Source organism: Uranotaenia lowii, chromosome 2, assembly GCF_029784155.1.
Source record: "Uranotaenia lowii strain MFRU-FL chromosome 2, ASM2978415v1, whole genome shotgun sequence".
In the NCBI taxonomy this organism is placed as follows: domain Eukaryota; kingdom Metazoa; phylum Arthropoda; class Insecta; order Diptera; family Culicidae; genus Uranotaenia; species Uranotaenia lowii.
The window spans coordinates 353,158,136-353,173,828 of record NC_073692.1 but is presented as its reverse complement, the minus strand read 5'-3'; the positions used below and the strand labels follow the sequence as shown (position 1 = coordinate 353,173,828).

General features: G+C 44.3%; 1 protein-coding gene across 1 annotated transcript; it reads left to right on the top strand.

Moving 5' to 3' along the window:
• The first annotated feature begins 6,216 nt into the window (after positions 1–6,216).
• Positions 6,217–14,839, top strand: LOC129749704 (chromodomain-helicase-DNA-binding protein Mi-2 homolog). The gene is made up of 5 exons (XM_055744752.1): positions 6,217–6,428; positions 8,140–9,213; positions 9,276–11,032; positions 11,103–14,100; positions 14,159–14,839. The coding sequence occupies exons 1-5, from the start codon at positions 6,392–6,394 to the stop codon at positions 14,311–14,313; spliced, it is 6,021 nt and encodes a 2,006-aa protein (XP_055600727.1). The 5' UTR covers positions 6,217–6,391; the 3' UTR covers positions 14,314–14,839.
• Positions 14,840–15,693: the final 854 nt, after the last annotated feature.

The window sequence follows — 15,693 nt, the reverse complement described above, 5'->3', positions numbered from 1 at the left end:
TAGACGAAGCTACGAAATTAATAACGCTCGAAAACTTTAAATTTGAGTTTCTTTATAAATCTTGCAACATTTTACCCACATTTCCCCCATAGCATTTTCATTCGAATTCTATTTAACTTACGGCATTCTCCATGAAGGCGCTGCAGCGCACTGAGTGGCCACGAAGCTTTTCCTCTTCCGCCTTGGTGTGGGCAAACCTCCTCTCGCCGCCTCCGGCATCATGCCCCAAAGGATTTTTCCGATGCCTCCGCTGGTACGCCGACCACAGATGCAGTCGAGTAGTGCCGTTGCTGATGAATGGCCCAACGCCACAGTTGATTCGATAATGGCAGGTGCCGTCGAAGATTGCAGTCGAAACTGCCGATGATGATGTGTGGCCCAAATGCCACAGTTGATTCGGCGACCACCGATGCAATCGGAAAGTGCAGTCGCAACTGCCGATGATAATGCGTGGCCAAATGGTACCGTTGATGCGACGACCGCAGATGCAGTTGATGAGTACAGCCGAGACTGCCGATGGTAGTGGATGGCCAAGGGCCACAGTTGATTTCACGACCGCCGGTGCAGACGTAAGTGCAGTCGAAGCTGCCGATGATGCTGATTGGCCAAATGCCACAGTTGATTGCAGCACTGCAGGTGCAGCCGAAGGGTGCAGACGAGACTGTTGATGAAGATGAGTGGCCAAATGCCACAGTTGATTCCAGGATCGCAGGTGCAGCCGTAAAGTGCAGTCGAAGCTGCAGATGATAATGAATGGCCAGATGCCACAGTTGATTGCACCGCTGCAGGTGCAGCCGAAAGGTGCAGTTGAGACTGTCGGTGAAGTCGAATGGCTAATTGCCACAATAGATGCTACGCCTACGGGAGCCTTAGAAACAAAGTGTCTCTACGAGGATGCTGTGTGGCTCAAAGCCACCTTTGATGTTGCACCGCGAGTGCGTTCTAGCCGAGAGAAGGCAGGCAGTTGTAGCCGAGACTCCCGGTGATGTTAAATGGCTAATTGCCACCTTTGAAGTTGCCAGCGCGGGCACGTTGTGGCCGAGGCGAGGCTGGCAGTTGTAGCCGAGAGTTCCGGAGATGCTGAATGGCTAAATGCCACCTTTCCTCCGGCAAAAGTTGCAGGAATCGATGGAAACCTCGAAGGTGCTTGATGGTGGATAAAAGAAGGCCGCCTGTGTTGGACATAAGGCGTTTGTTAGAGGAAAAGGTTGCAGGCTTTTCTCCGAAAGTGGCGTCTTACCTGAGCGACCCTCTTGTTCTTTTTGCTTTTCCGAAGCTTTAAGCTTCCCTCTCGCGCAAATTCACCCTTTTAGGTGGGCGGGAGAACACCTAGAGGCCGTGGATAGACTCGTTTTAGTTTTCTAAACGATTAGTTTAACAAGGGGTCTCACCTTTCAGTGGGGCTCTGCCCTCTAATCTTCTTCCGCGAGCACGTGCCGCGTGGCTGGTATGCGCCTTGTCGGAGCTAAAGCAAAACATACGAGTTTTTGTTAGTTTTGCGGCACTTTGCTCGCTCGAATTCTAACATACCTTTTTCTTTCAGTTTCGTGCTGGGAACTGTCGTATGCGGGTTTCCTCGGATTTTTCCCGTTTAACACACTGCCGCGCTACACTTCGCTCTCGTGGCGATCTTTTCTCTCCGCACCCGGAAATGATAATGACATTTCCCGGGTTTTCCACCTCACGCTAAACTTAGTATACTCGTGTATTCTACACGCCGAGTATTTTGCCGTTTGTTTGGGTAAATTTTAACGACACGCTATGATTTATCAACATGGGGATGGGTTTTTTGGTTGCCAAAATATCGTATCATATTATTTAGGACTAGAAACATCAAATGAAATTTAAATTGTAACACAACATTGCTGCTTAGGCAGAAATTTTCATGGATCATGGCAAGGATCCATGAAAATTTCCAAAACCTGCCACAAAGGAATCGATGGAGAAATTCGACTACACTCCAAGCAAACTTGGAGGCAAATCACCCACTAGAAAGGTGTAAAGCTCAATAAACAAATACATAATATAACGAAACTCAAAGCCATCAGTCATGGCAAATATACATACATAAATAAACTCAAAACCGACTGATTATGGCAGATTGTGTCGACAAGTACCAGCAAATCTGGCAAAATTGTCCATCGAATCCTAACAAAATACAACAATATTACTCCCACTTTAGCAGCTTAACAATAATCCTAGATCTAAAAGCCATTGAATTAAAGAATGACTGAGATCGAACAATTAGGACTTAAACGAAAATAATTCAAGTACTGGTTTACTGGTTAAAACTAAGCAACAGAAGTCTAGGGAGAGAGGGATTTAGTCCTCAAAGTCACGAAGAGCCCAAGATGGAGGTTTTACCGCGCCTCCAGGTCGCGTTCCTTTTGGATTTTCTTGGTGACCCCCATAACAACTGTGCATGATCCGGTTTATATGTCAATCGATGCGTCGCAGGTGACGTTTCACACCTGCGATTTGAGCCGGAAGGTTCGTCATAATAGGTATTAGTCGAAATCGGTGAAGTCAAAATCAGTGTCGACAAAATCGGTGTAGTCGCAATCGGGATTTTCGAAATCGGTAGTGTCGACATCGGGTAAGTCAAAATCGGTAAGGTTGTCAAAAATCCTTTTTGAGTTCGGTCTTGATTCGCATGTGAACTGCTGAGGTTAACGAATATCCCCTGGACGGCTCTGCAGGAGTCGCTTCGCCTCGCAGTAGATTGTGGTGATAACGCTTTGCGTGTTTTTGTGCCGGAGACGACTTCGTTGACTACCTTGGGTAGCGGACATAGCTGAACTTTATGATGCCTTCACATGGTAGCGATCAGGTTATTCTTTGACGACATTCGTGTGTCTATTCGTACTAGTGATGAATAATTGTCTTTGAAAATTCACTTAAAATGGATCTAATAACTAACCAGTAAAATGTGTTACGATACGATATTATACGATGAATGATACGATATTTTAAAAAAGAGCGATAATAATAATGATTATTAACAAACAATAATAATCATAATAATCATGAAGTATTCACAAAATAATAATGATACTTGTGATTACTAACATTAACTTCAACGAACATTAATTAAATGAACAGGTTCGTTTTGTTGGGCGCCATTTGTAATGGATCGCTTACCGTAGACGAAGCTACGAAATTAATAACGCTCGAAAACTTTAAATTTGAGTTTCTTTATAAATCTTGCAACATTTTACCCACATTTCCCCCATAGCATTTTCATTCGAATTCTATTTAACTTACGGCATTCTCCATGAAGGCGCTGCAGCGCACTGAGTGGCCACGAAGCTTTTCCTCTTCCGCCTTGGTGTGGGCAAACCTCCTCTCGCCGCCTCCGGCATCATGCCCCAAAGGATTTTTCCGATGCCTCCGCTGGTACGCCGACCACAGATGCAGTCGAGTAGTGCCGTTGCTGATGAATGGCCCAACGCCACAGTTGATTCGATAATGGCAGGTGCCGTCGAAGATTGCAGTCGAAACTGCCGATGATGATGTGTGGCCCAAATGCCACAGTTGATTCGGCGACCACCGATGCAATCGGAAAGTGCAGTCGCAACTGCCGATGATAATGCGTGGCCAAATGGTACCGTTGATGCGACGACCGCAGATGCAGTTGATGAGTACAGCCGAGACTGCCGATGGTAGTGGATGGCCAAGGGCCACAGTTGATTTCACGACCGCCGGTGCAGACGTAAGTGCAGTCGAAGCTGCCGATGATGCTGATTGGCCAAATGCCACAGTTGATTGCAGCACTGCAGGTGCAGCCGAAGGGTGCAGACGAGACTGTTGATGAAGATGAGTGGCCAAATGCCACAGTTGATTCCAGGATCGCAGGTGCAGCCGTAAAGTGCAGTCGAAGCTGCAGATGATAATGAATGGCCAGATGCCACAGTTGATTGCACCGCTGCAGGTGCAGCCGAAAGGTGCAGTTGAGACTGTCGGTGAAGTCGAATGGCTAATTGCCACAATAGATGCTACGCCTACGGGAGCCTTAGAAACAAAGTGTCTCTACGAGGATGCTGTGTGGCTCAAAGCCACCTTTGATGTTGCACCGCGAGTGCGTTCTAGCCGAGAGAAGGCAGGCAGTTGTAGCCGAGACTCCCGGTGATGTTAAATGGCTAATTGCCACCTTTGAAGTTGCCAGCGCGGGCACGTTGTGGCCGAGGCGAGGCTGGCAGTTGTAGCCGAGAGTTCCGGAGATGCTGAATGGCTAAATGCCACCTTTCCTCCGGCAAAAGTTGCAGGAATCGATGGAAACCTCGAAGGTGCTTGATGGTGGATAAAAGAAGGCCGCCTGTGTTGGACATAAGGCGTTTGTTAGAGGAAAAGGTTGCAGGCTTTTCTCCGAAAGTGGCGTCTTACCTGAGCGACCCTCTTGTTCTTTTTGCTTTTCCGAAGCTTTAAGCTTCCCTCTCGCGCAAATTCACCCTTTTAGGTGGGCGGGAGAACACCTAGAGGCCGTGGATAGACTCGTTTTAGTTTTCTAAACGATTAGTTTAACAAGGGGTCTCACCTTTCAGTGGGGCTCTGCCCTCTAATCTTCTTCCGCGAGCACGTGCCGCGTGGCTGGTATGCGCCTTGTCGGAGCTAAAGCAAAACATACGAGTTTTTGTTAGTTTTGCGGCACTTTGCTCGCTCGAATTCTAACATACCTTTTTCTTTCAGTTTCGTGCTGGGAACTGTCGTATGCGGGTTTCCTCGGATTTTTCCCGTTTAACACACTGCCGCGCTACACTTCGCTCTCGTGGCGATCTTTTCTCTCCGCACCCGGAAATGATAATGACATTTCCCGGGTTTTCCACCTCACGCTAAACTTAGTATACTCGTGTATTCTACACGCCGAGTATTTTGCCGTTTGTTTGGGTAAATTTTAACGACACGCTATGATTTATCAACATGGGGATGGGTTTTTTGGTTGCCAAAATATCGTATCATATTATTTAGGACTAGAAACATCAAATGAAATTTAAATTGTAACAACAACTTTTTAATTTTCGGATGTTTTTTTACTCGTGGGCCCACTGTGGGTTACATGTGTGAGTGAAATAAAAATCTAAACAAGCTGTCAAAATAATCGCACTTTTCGGCAGGGGTCTTCCGAACAGGGATGCCAGGTGTTAAGGATGAAAAATCTGGACAATTTTGAAAAAAAGTCTGTGTGTGTCTGTGCATAAGGAAAATCACAAATAAATTTGGTATTAAACAAGAAATTAATCGTGAATCGTGAATCGTGTGAGCGGGGGGGGGGGTTTTGCTATGGTGTTCGGGTTTTTTTCGAGTTGATAACTATATAACAAACACTGTTTCCTACCACGTACCATGCCGATCTTATTTTTAAAAAAAAGTTTAATGATTGATTGGTCATACCAAAGAATACAAGCCAGATTTTAGTCTAATCTGCCACTTACATATCAAATCTGATACATTAATATTGATTTTATCAGTCAATTTTGTAGTCTGTAAAATCTGGGCACTCTCAGCAAAAATTTGGGCAAAATCTGTGTCTGGCCAATATCTGGACGAAGGGTCAAAAGTCTTGGTTTTACAGACAAATCTGGGCACCTGGCAACCCAGCTTCCGAATGCTGTTTCGAGCCGCGCTGCTAGTTTGTTTAAAATTTAAAATTGTCGTTTAATTTTTCTGAATTTCAAAATTATGTTCAATATTTTTTTTGGTTTAAAACTCAAACCAAAACCGTGATTAAATTCTTTAAGGTAACAAAACCTTACTTGAATCTATGTATAAATGATCAATCAACCTAAGTGGAAATTAAATTTTATATTATCGTTTTTTCGTAAATTTCGTAGAATATTTTAATAATATTTTATTGAGATTGGCGATTCATCCATGGAATCAAGTATGGTTTTATTATCTCAAGAAATTAAATCATTATAAACGGCTTTTTTTAAGTTTTCTTTGAATTATTCAAAGATAATTAAATTTATTCCTTATTTGAAAAACTGTGTTTTTATTCTGGAAATTAAAATATAGCAAACATTGAAGAAAAAATGAATGACTCAAAATTTTCCATTCGACTTTTCAAACTGGCTAATTAAAACCGTTCGAAGTTTAAAATAGGATTTCATAATTTACAACCGAAATTTTTTTGGTTCAAGAAATTTAATTGAAAGGGATTTATAAATAAAGACAAAACTGGGCACCCGGCCCAGCGTCAGAAAGCGGGACTGGCGTCCGCCATATTGGACATTGTAGTTTTGGAAAAGCGGTACTGATCAGAACTTGAAACCCGTGTAGTCCGTGTTTCCGGAACCGATTAATCCGGAAAAGTGTACCGTTCGTGTCCAAAACCCGCACCAAAAGTGAACCCGAGTTCCGGCGAACCGAGTGAGCATCGTTTGACCCCCGCAGGATGGCTTCCGACGATGAAATTGACGAATCCCTTGCCGGTAAGTTTTTCATCAAGTCGCAACTTTTTCCGTCTCGGCTAGAGTGTGCATTTTCCTACACTTGGGAATTGGGATCTCCTTGCTTGCTTGATTGTTCAACGGGGGAGGGAGGGTCGGTCCGCCATCGCTGATGGCTTCGGTCTCGGGACCCTCCCCGCTAGTTGGGGCCCGTTGTTACGTGTATAGGTGCTTGCGAGTGAATGAGCTGAGTGAAAAGGCGTAGCGCTAGCGCTACTTCCAGCTGCCGGTCGCCGGATGATGGTTGTTGTTTTATTCGGACGAGTTGTTTTCTTATTTGTTTGATTGTTATTGCTTCTCGGGCCCGATGTTCAACCCTTTTGGGAAGTGAACCACGCACGAATGTTGATGTGAGGGTAGGTAGAGTTGGGAAAGCATGGTACTGGTGTTGTGGAGCTATCAATGAGGGTGCTCGTTGGGTTGGGGTCAGGTATTTGGGGGGTATGAATTTTGTACAAAGGTACAGCGGCGGATCGCGGAAGAGAATTTGCAAATCTAGCTTACGGCGTTTGCGAAATATCGGCGAATGGCAAAAATGATTGCTTTTAAATAAGGTCGCTGTTGCTTTTGTTGTAATGTTTTTGTGCATTTTTCGTAGCGCTCGTACTGTATTGGGCAGTTAATTGTCAAGAAATGGAGTAATAGCGTCTTCCAAGTAAAACTAAATTTCTGGAATTTTAAAATACATAAATGAATTTATTTTCCTACTTTTACTCATTTTAAAAGTTTTGGCCGTGGAAGTCTGATAAGAGATTTTTAGTTTCTTTTTTTACATTTTATGAAATTTTTATGACTAATCCCTTAAAAAATCTGTGCATTTTTCATAGATCAGAGGGACGAATTTACAGAAAGTCGAGTCTTCAAAAGTCAGGAAATATCCATTGAATTCATCGTTCAGAAAGGATTTCAAATTGGATAAGACAAATTGTTGTGTGGTATCCTCAATTGCGTAGATCTTCGTTCCAGGTCTGCATAAAAATTGTTTGATTTCATCATTTCGATAGAATTAATCTCCAAGCATTTTACGGAGTGCCTGCAGTCGATCATGTTTTTGCTCGTGCTTCGAGAAAATTTTCCATTCTAAAAGTTTTAAGAACAGACATTTAATTCTATTAGAATTCGGTAGTGAAGTAACAATGATGATATTTAACGCGAGTTGAAGGAGTTATTCAAGAAGTTCATGGATTTTTTTAGAAACATTGCATATGAAAAATCGGAAGCGGCTATTCATTGATTGTTCTTACCTCAAGTCGACTTTTTATACAAAAATAAACTTGTGATTCAAACCTCATGGAATGCAAAATATAAGAACCTGAGGTTTAAATTTTCAATCAAAGGGAAATCGTGAGAAACATTTCCTGTCGATGTTTTAATTTCACAATGTAAATTCTATTGATATTACAATGTCAGTTTGATTCCAGATGGTCTATTTGGTTCCAAAACCTCAATTCAGAAATGTTAATTTCTTTGATTTTCTTAATTTAACTCTAAAAACGATCCTTTCTACATTCTTGCTTTTAGAGGTTCGGGCTATAAAGATCACGAAACCTGGGGAATTCTCTCGCTTATAGACAATACGTTATTACTATGAAAATAAATACGTTATGACAAATTTTAAGTCGGCATGAGACCATGAGTAATTTGTTCATTGACTTTTATAGTAGCAGGTAACGATCTTTTCATTCTCCCGCAGGTGAGGAGGAAACCGCACTGGATGAAACCGGAGCCGATGAGTCCCTGGCCGCGGAAGAGGACAACTCCGATGACGAAACGCTGAAGAACCTCTCGCAGGCGCAGGACGAGGACGACGACTACGAACCGGAGGAAAGCCGCGGCAGCAGCAGCAAGAAGAGTAAGAAGGGCAAAAAGCGCAAGGCCCGCGGCGAGGAGAAGAGCAAGGCCCGCAAGAAGAAGAAGAGGAAGAAGAATGACAGCGAGGACGAAGAAGAGCTGCGTCAGAGCGATGAGGCTGCAGCCGATTCGGACTACGATAGACCGAAGCGGAGCGGTCGGGACAAGAAGAAGGGTAAGGAAGAAAAGAAAGAGGCGAAGCAGAGCGGAGGCGATTACAACAACATGCCCTCGATTGAGGAGGTTTGCGCGACATTTGATTTGACCGATGTGAAGATTGAATATACGGAGGAAGACTACGAGAATTTGGTAACCTATAAGGCGTTCCATTCACATGTGCGTCCGATACTGGCGAAGGAGAATCCAAAGGTCCCGATGTCGAAATTGATGATGCTGGTGGCAGCCAAATGGCGCGAGTTTAGCGAAGAAAATCCTAATCTGCAGAACGAAGAAGAGGAGAAGGCAGAGGAGGAAGAAGAGGCACCACCATCGCCGGAATACGTTCCCAAGTCTAGCCGGTCCAGAACCAAAACCGAGAAGCGCGACGACGATATGATATACGACGATGACGATGATGATGATGAGGAAGAGCTTGAACGCGAGAGAAGTCGCAAGAAGGGAAAGAAGAGCAGCAGTTCGAGCGCCAAAAAGAAGAAGTCCAAAGTGGTACCAACTCTGAAGATAAAATTCGGCAAGCGGCGAAATGCCAGCTCAGATGAGGAACCGGAAGCTAGTGGCGGGTCAGATCGTGATTCGGATGCAGAGTTTGAGAAGATGCTGCAACAGTCAGAAACTAAAGAAGGCCCAAAGAAAGGCTCGAAGAAAGATAAGGACAAGGAGAAGGATACTGACGCGGATGCTGGCAAAAGTGGAGAGCCAGCGGTCAAAAAGAAGGCCAAAGTTAAAATGGGAATAGGTGATTACAGTTTAAAGTCATTGGATTTTTTTTATTTGCTTAATTTATTATTTCTGTTACAGGTCAAAAGGCTAAGAAAAAGGGCAAAGGTAAAAAGAGTAAGTTCCCTGATGGCCCTGACGGCGAACAACAGCATCAAGATTATTGTGAAGTTTGTCAACAAGGTGGAGAGATCATCCTATGCGATACTTGTCCTAAAGCGTACCATTTGGTTTGCTTGGACCCCGAGCTGGAAGACACCCCGGAAGGTCGTTGGTCTTGTCCGACTTGCGAAACCGAAGGTCCGGTGGATGACGAAGATGACGAGCATCAAGAGTTTTGTCGCATTTGCAAAGATGGAGGAGAATTACTTTGCTGCGAAAGTTGCCCGTCAGCTTATCATACGTTCTGTTTGACTCCCCCATTGGATGAAATCCCGGACGAAGATTGGCGCTGTCCACGATGTAGCTGTCCTGCGTTGCCGTACAAGGTTCAGAAGATTTTAACGTGGCGTTGGACCGACAAACCTCTAGACCCGAATGAACCTTCGACATCGAAGGCAACTCCAACGCGGCGTCGAGAGTATTTCGTCAAATTCAATGAAATGTCCTACTGGCATTGCGACTGGGTTACTGAAATGCAGCTAGATGTGTACCATCCGTTGATGTTCCGTTACTACACCAGAAAGTACGATATGGAAGAACCTCCTAAGCTGGAGGAAGCATTGGATGAAGATGACAACCGATACAAGCGTATGATGAAAATGCGTGAAGGTTGTGCGGAACAGGATGAGGCCGAGTTGGAGGAAAAGTTCTACAAATATGGCGTGAAGCCCGAATGGTTGATGGTACATCGTGTAATCAATCACCGGACGATGCGCGATGGTCGGACTTTGTACTTGGTCAAATGGCGTGAATTGCCCTACGAGGCGGCTACTTGGGAGGAAGAGGATGATGACATTCCCGCTATGAAAAATTCCATCGAGTACTATATGGATTTGAGGGCGCACTGTTTCAACGAAATCAACAATAGCAGTGGCAGCAAGAAAAACAAGAAGAAGGGAAGGAAATCTCGTGCTCGAGATCTGGACGAAGATCAACCGCGTAAATACGTTCCACCTCCGGAGAAACCAACCGTCGATTTAAAACGCAAATTTGAAGTTCAACCGCAGTACTTGAATGACACAGGAATGCAACTGCATCCCTACCAGCTGGAGGGAATAAACTGGCTGCGTTACTCCTGGGCTAATGATACTGACACAATTCTGGCCGACGAAATGGGTTTGGGAAAAACCATCCAAACTGCCACTTTCTTGTACTCGCTGTACAAAGAAGGTCACTGTAAGGGTCCGTTCCTGGTAGCCGTCCCACTGTCCACTATCATCAATTGGGAGCGTGAGTTTGAAACCTGGGCCCCGGATCTATATTGCATCACGTACGTCGGAGACAAAGATTCGCGTGCCATCATCCGAGAGCATGAATTGTCATTCGAGGAAGGTGCCGTCCGGGGAGGTCGCGCTTCCAAAATCCGTTCCAGTACCATCAAGTTCAACGTACTGCTGACCAGCTACGAGATGATTTCGATGGATGCCGCCTGTTTGGGTTCGATCGAGTGGGCCGCTTTGGTTGTTGACGAAGCTCATCGGCTTAAATCGAACCAGAGCAAGTTCTTTAAAATGCTGGCCAACTACAACATTGCATATAAGCTTCTGCTGACCGGTACTCCGCTACAAAACAATCTGGAGGAACTGTTCCATTTGCTGAACTTCTTGAACAAGGACAAATTCAACGATCTAAGTACTTTCCAGAATGAGTTCGCCGATATTAGCAAAGAAGATCAGGTAATATTATTTTATTTTCTTTTTTGAATATAAGAATAACATAAAAAATGTGTTTCTCTCTTAAAAATAGGTGAAAAAATTGCATGAACTTCTCGGACCTCACATGCTGCGTCGTCTCAAGGCGGACGTGCTGAAAAATATGCCTACCAAGTCCGAGTTTATCGTGCGGGTGGATCTTTCGCCGCTGCAGAAAAAGTTCTACAAGTATATCCTGACCCGTAACTTCGAGGCTCTGAATCCGAGGGGTGGCGGTGGGGCTTGCTCCTTGATCAACATCATGATGGATCTGAAAAAGTGCTGCAACCATCCGTACCTGTTCCAGGCGGCAGTAGACGAGGCACCGCTAGCACCCGGTGGAAACTACGAACTTACCGCACTAACAAAGGCTGCCGGTAAGCTGGTGTTGCTAGAGAAAATGTTGAAGGTTCTGAAGGAGCAAGGCCATAGGGTGCTGATTTTCTCGCAGATGACAAAGATGTTGGACATTATGGAGGATTTCCTGGAGGGATTGCAGTACAAGTATGAGCGTATCGATGGTGGAATTACGGGAACACTGCGACAGGAAGCTATCGATCGTTTCAATGCTCCCGGAGCTCCACAGTTTTGTTTCCTTCTCTCGACAAAAGCTGGCGGTTTGGGAATCAATTTGGCCACTGCTGACACCGTTATCATTTATGATTCGGATTGGAATCCGCACAACGATATTCAAGCGTTTTCGCGTGCCCATCGTATCGGTCAGGCTAACAAAGTCATGATCTATCGGTTTGTAACGAGGAACTCGGTTGAGGAACGTGTTACCCAGGTTGCTAAGAGGAAAATGATGTTGACCCATTTGGTGGTACGTCCTGGAATGGGTGGTAAGGGTGCAAACTTCACCAAACAAGAGTTGGATGATATTTTGCGTTTCGGTACCGAGGAGTTGTTCAAGGAAGATGGTAAAGACGAAGAAGCTATTGTGTACGATGATAAAGCTGTAGCTGAATTGTTGGATCGCTCTAACAAGGGAGTGGAGGAAAAGGAAAACTGGGCCAATGATTATCTGTCGTCGTTCAAGGTTGCTTCGTATTCGACTAAAGAAGAGGTAGAGGAGGAAGTGGATACTGAAATCATCAAACAGGAAGCGGAAAATTCTGATCCGGCTTATTGGGTTAAATTGTTGCGACATCACTACGAACAACATCAAGAAGATTTGTCTCGCACGCTGGGCAAAGGAAAACGTGTCCGCAAGCAAGTCAACTACACCGATGGTGGCGTTGTCCAGGCTGATCCAATCAAGGAAGATTCGACCTGGCAGGAGAATGTGTCCGATTATAATTCTGATTATTCGGGTAACTCCGATGAGGACGGCGAAGGTGAGGATGATGAGGGCGATTTGAGCCGACGCAGTAAGAGAAGGTTGGAGCGCAAGGAAGCTGAAAGGGACAATCGTCCTCTTCCACCGCTGTTGGCCCGTGTTGGAGGAAACATCGAGGTTTTGGGTTTCAATGCACGACAACGCAAGAGCTTCTTGAATGCCGTTATGCGATACGGAATGCCACCGCAAGATGCTTTCAATTCCCAATGGTTGGTCCGTGATTTGCGTGGTAAATCGGAACGCAACTTCAAGGCCTATGTTTCCCTGTTTATGCGACATTTATGTGAACCTGGGGCGGACAACGCTGAAACCTTTGCCGATGGCGTTCCGAGAGAAGGCCTAAGCAGACAGCATGTGTTGACTCGAATTGGAGTGATGTCACTTATCCGGCGGAAGGTACAAGAATTTGAACACATCAATGGATACTACAGCATGCCAGAACTGATCAAAAAACCATGTGAGCCGGTTAAAAACGCTGCTGGTGAGGGAACGAGCGAGACACCAAAGTCTGCAACGACGAGCACTAGTGCTACACCAGCTACCAGTGCTGCTCCAAGTCCAGCCCCAACGGCCAACGCCGAAAAAGACGATGAAACCAGCACCAGCACTGAAGATAAAGAAAAGAAAGAGGCTGCAACTGATGGAAAAGAATCGACTGATGCAAAGAAAGAAGCGAGTGAACCAACAGCAGAAGGAGAAAAGAAGTCTGAAGACGTCAAAAAAGAAGAGAAGTCTGATGATAAAACAGATGAAGACAAGAAGGAGAAGTCTGAAGAAGGTGAGGTGAAGAAAGAAGGAGAAAGCTCAGAAGAAAAGAAACCTGAAACTAGTGAATCAAAATCGGAAGCTGAAAAAGAAGAAGCCAAGGTTGATAAGCCAAAAGAAGAGGATGCGAAGTCCGAAACTCCGGCTCCAGTCGAGAAGCAGAAGGAAGAGGATGATGATTGTAAAATCGAAGAGAAAAAAGAAGACAAACCTATTGCTATTGATGACGATGATGACGATGTGGTCATTGTTAAAGACGATGATGAAGATATTAAAAAGCCCACTAAGGCAGAACCGATCGAGGTGCATAAACGACAGTTTATGTTCAACATTGCAGATGGAGGATTCACTGAACTTCATACTTTGTGGATTAACGAAGAAAAGGCTGCCGTTCCTGGTCGAGAATATGAAATCTGGCATCGACGTCACGATTACTGGCTTTTGGCCGGTATCGTTACGCATGGCTATGGTCGCTGGCAAGATATGCAAAATGATATTCGGTTTTCCATCATTAACGAACCTTTCAAGATGGATGTTGGCAAAGGTAACTTTTTGGAAATCAAAAATAAATTCCTTGCACGTCGCTTCAAACTGCTGGAACAGTCGCTGGTCATCGAAGAACAACTACGGCGAGCTGCCATCCTCAATCTTGCCCAAGACGCCAGCCATCCATCGATGGCATTGAATGCTCGTTTCTCGGAAGTGGAATGCCTTGCCGAGTCACACCAGCATCTGAGTAAGGAATCTCTTGCTGGAAATAAACCAGCTAATGCCGTCCTCCATAAGGTGTTGAACCAACTGGAAGAGCTGCTCTCGGACATGAAGAGTGATGTTTCACGCTTGCCAGCTACCCTAGCTCGTATTCCACCTGTAGCACAGAGGCTGCAAATGTCCGAGCGATCTATCTTGTCGCGATTGGCCGCTACTGGAAATTCAGTCCAACCTAACCGTAAGTTTTTAATGATTTGTAGAAGGAAAACACTTTCTAACCGATTTTTACCCAACAGCTCCCCTGGCTCAGTTTCCTGCTGGTTTCCAAGGCTCCACGCTGCCAGCATTCGCTGGTACTCCGCCGGCTAACTTCGGAAACTTCCGGCCTACATTCTCGGTGCCCGGTCAGCAGTCCATCAGCTACCCGAGTAGTTCGGGGACTTCCAAGTAGGGTAACCCTCAGGTAGTTTCCGACGTAGCAGGTATTCTTTGAAACAAACAACAAAGTAGATGTAATTATCATGTCATTTTGAATGTTCCCCTTTCATCCCCTTCCCAATTTTAGTATTATGATCCTGTAGTAAGCAAAAGGAAGCGTTTCCTTGAACTTCCTACTTTGTCCTTCCCAAAACCTAGCATCCCCACTCTTTGAGGGGTGTGTTTTAAGTTTCTCCAAAAACGCCCTTACAAATCAAACAACTTATTCTGTAAAGAATTTTTATTTATAAACTTACAACAACCAAGCAAAAAACAAACTCCCAAACGAGCAAAGCAAAATATTTTACAGTTAATGTCAACAATGGTCACCAATTATCTGCACTGCAGTTTACATTACGTTTTACAGTACAGCCTAGGAGTGATACTAAAATATTCTTTAATAAAAATCAACCCATAATTATATGAAATGGTAACGACAGTTTCCAAGTAAGGAATCAAACAACAAAAAAAAGTAATAAAAGTGTAAAAATTAAAAAAAAGCAACGGAGGAGTGGTTTACTGCGAAGTAGGATGAAAGAAATTTTTCTTCTCTCTCTCGGTTAGATTTTTAATTGTTAGATCTCTCAAGTAACTTCGAATACACAATCGATCAACTATTATTTCCTGGACAGGAAGATAGTTTTAGGATTATAGTTTACAAGATTACGGGAGAAGGAGATTTGACTTTACTAAGATATCGCATTATGTATAGAGCAGCCGTCGGTTGATCTTGAACATCTTACAAGTCAGAGTAACGGCTGCTCAACCAACAGAACATTCATAGAATTGGATTGCATGGAGGCGACCAATGTCTCTGGAAACTTGAAAGCTGGAAAGAATCGTAGTCCTTGAGCCATTTTTGAAAGACTACCGATTCTGAAAAGTGCCGTTTCTTTCTGCTACACCCTGAGATTCTAAAAAGGCGCGTATCGTTTCCCAGATAACGATCTCGACATATACCTACTACGCAACTACGCTCGTATTTGCGAATCAACAAATACTACGGACTTTGTCGTTTGTCAGTTGAAAAAAATTCGTTCTCTGTTTTTTCAATAAAAATTTTAAGGTTGAAGCATGCAACTAAGATAAGTGATAATGTTAACCTGATTTTTAGGGCAAATCTGTTTTATTCATTACATAAATCATCAGCGAATTAATCATTAATAAAACTGAGGAGTTTGTTGAATTCGCTGCAAAAGTCGCACCCCCAGTTGCATTATCTTCTGCTGCAGTTCCGGGCTAAGTTGGGGAAGCCGAGCAGTTGCGCGGACTTGTTCGATGACCTCCACAATAACTTCACGCACCTCAGCCGGGATGGATTGCCAGATGAATTGTCTGATCTTCATTAAATTTT

Bases quoted from the DNA above. Each gene is read 5' to 3' on its own strand.
- LOC129749704 (XM_055744752.1), top strand. From the start codon at position 6,392: ATGGCTTCCGACGATGAAATTGACGAATCCCTTGCCG. The intron at 6,429-8,139 runs GTAAGTTTTTCA...ATTCTCCCGCAG, and splicing joins AATTGACGAATCCCTTGCCG to GTGAGGAGGAAACCGCACTG. The intron at 11,033-11,102 runs GTAATATTATTT...TCTTAAAAATAG, and splicing joins ATATTAGCAAAGAAGATCAG to GTGAAAAAATTGCATGAACT.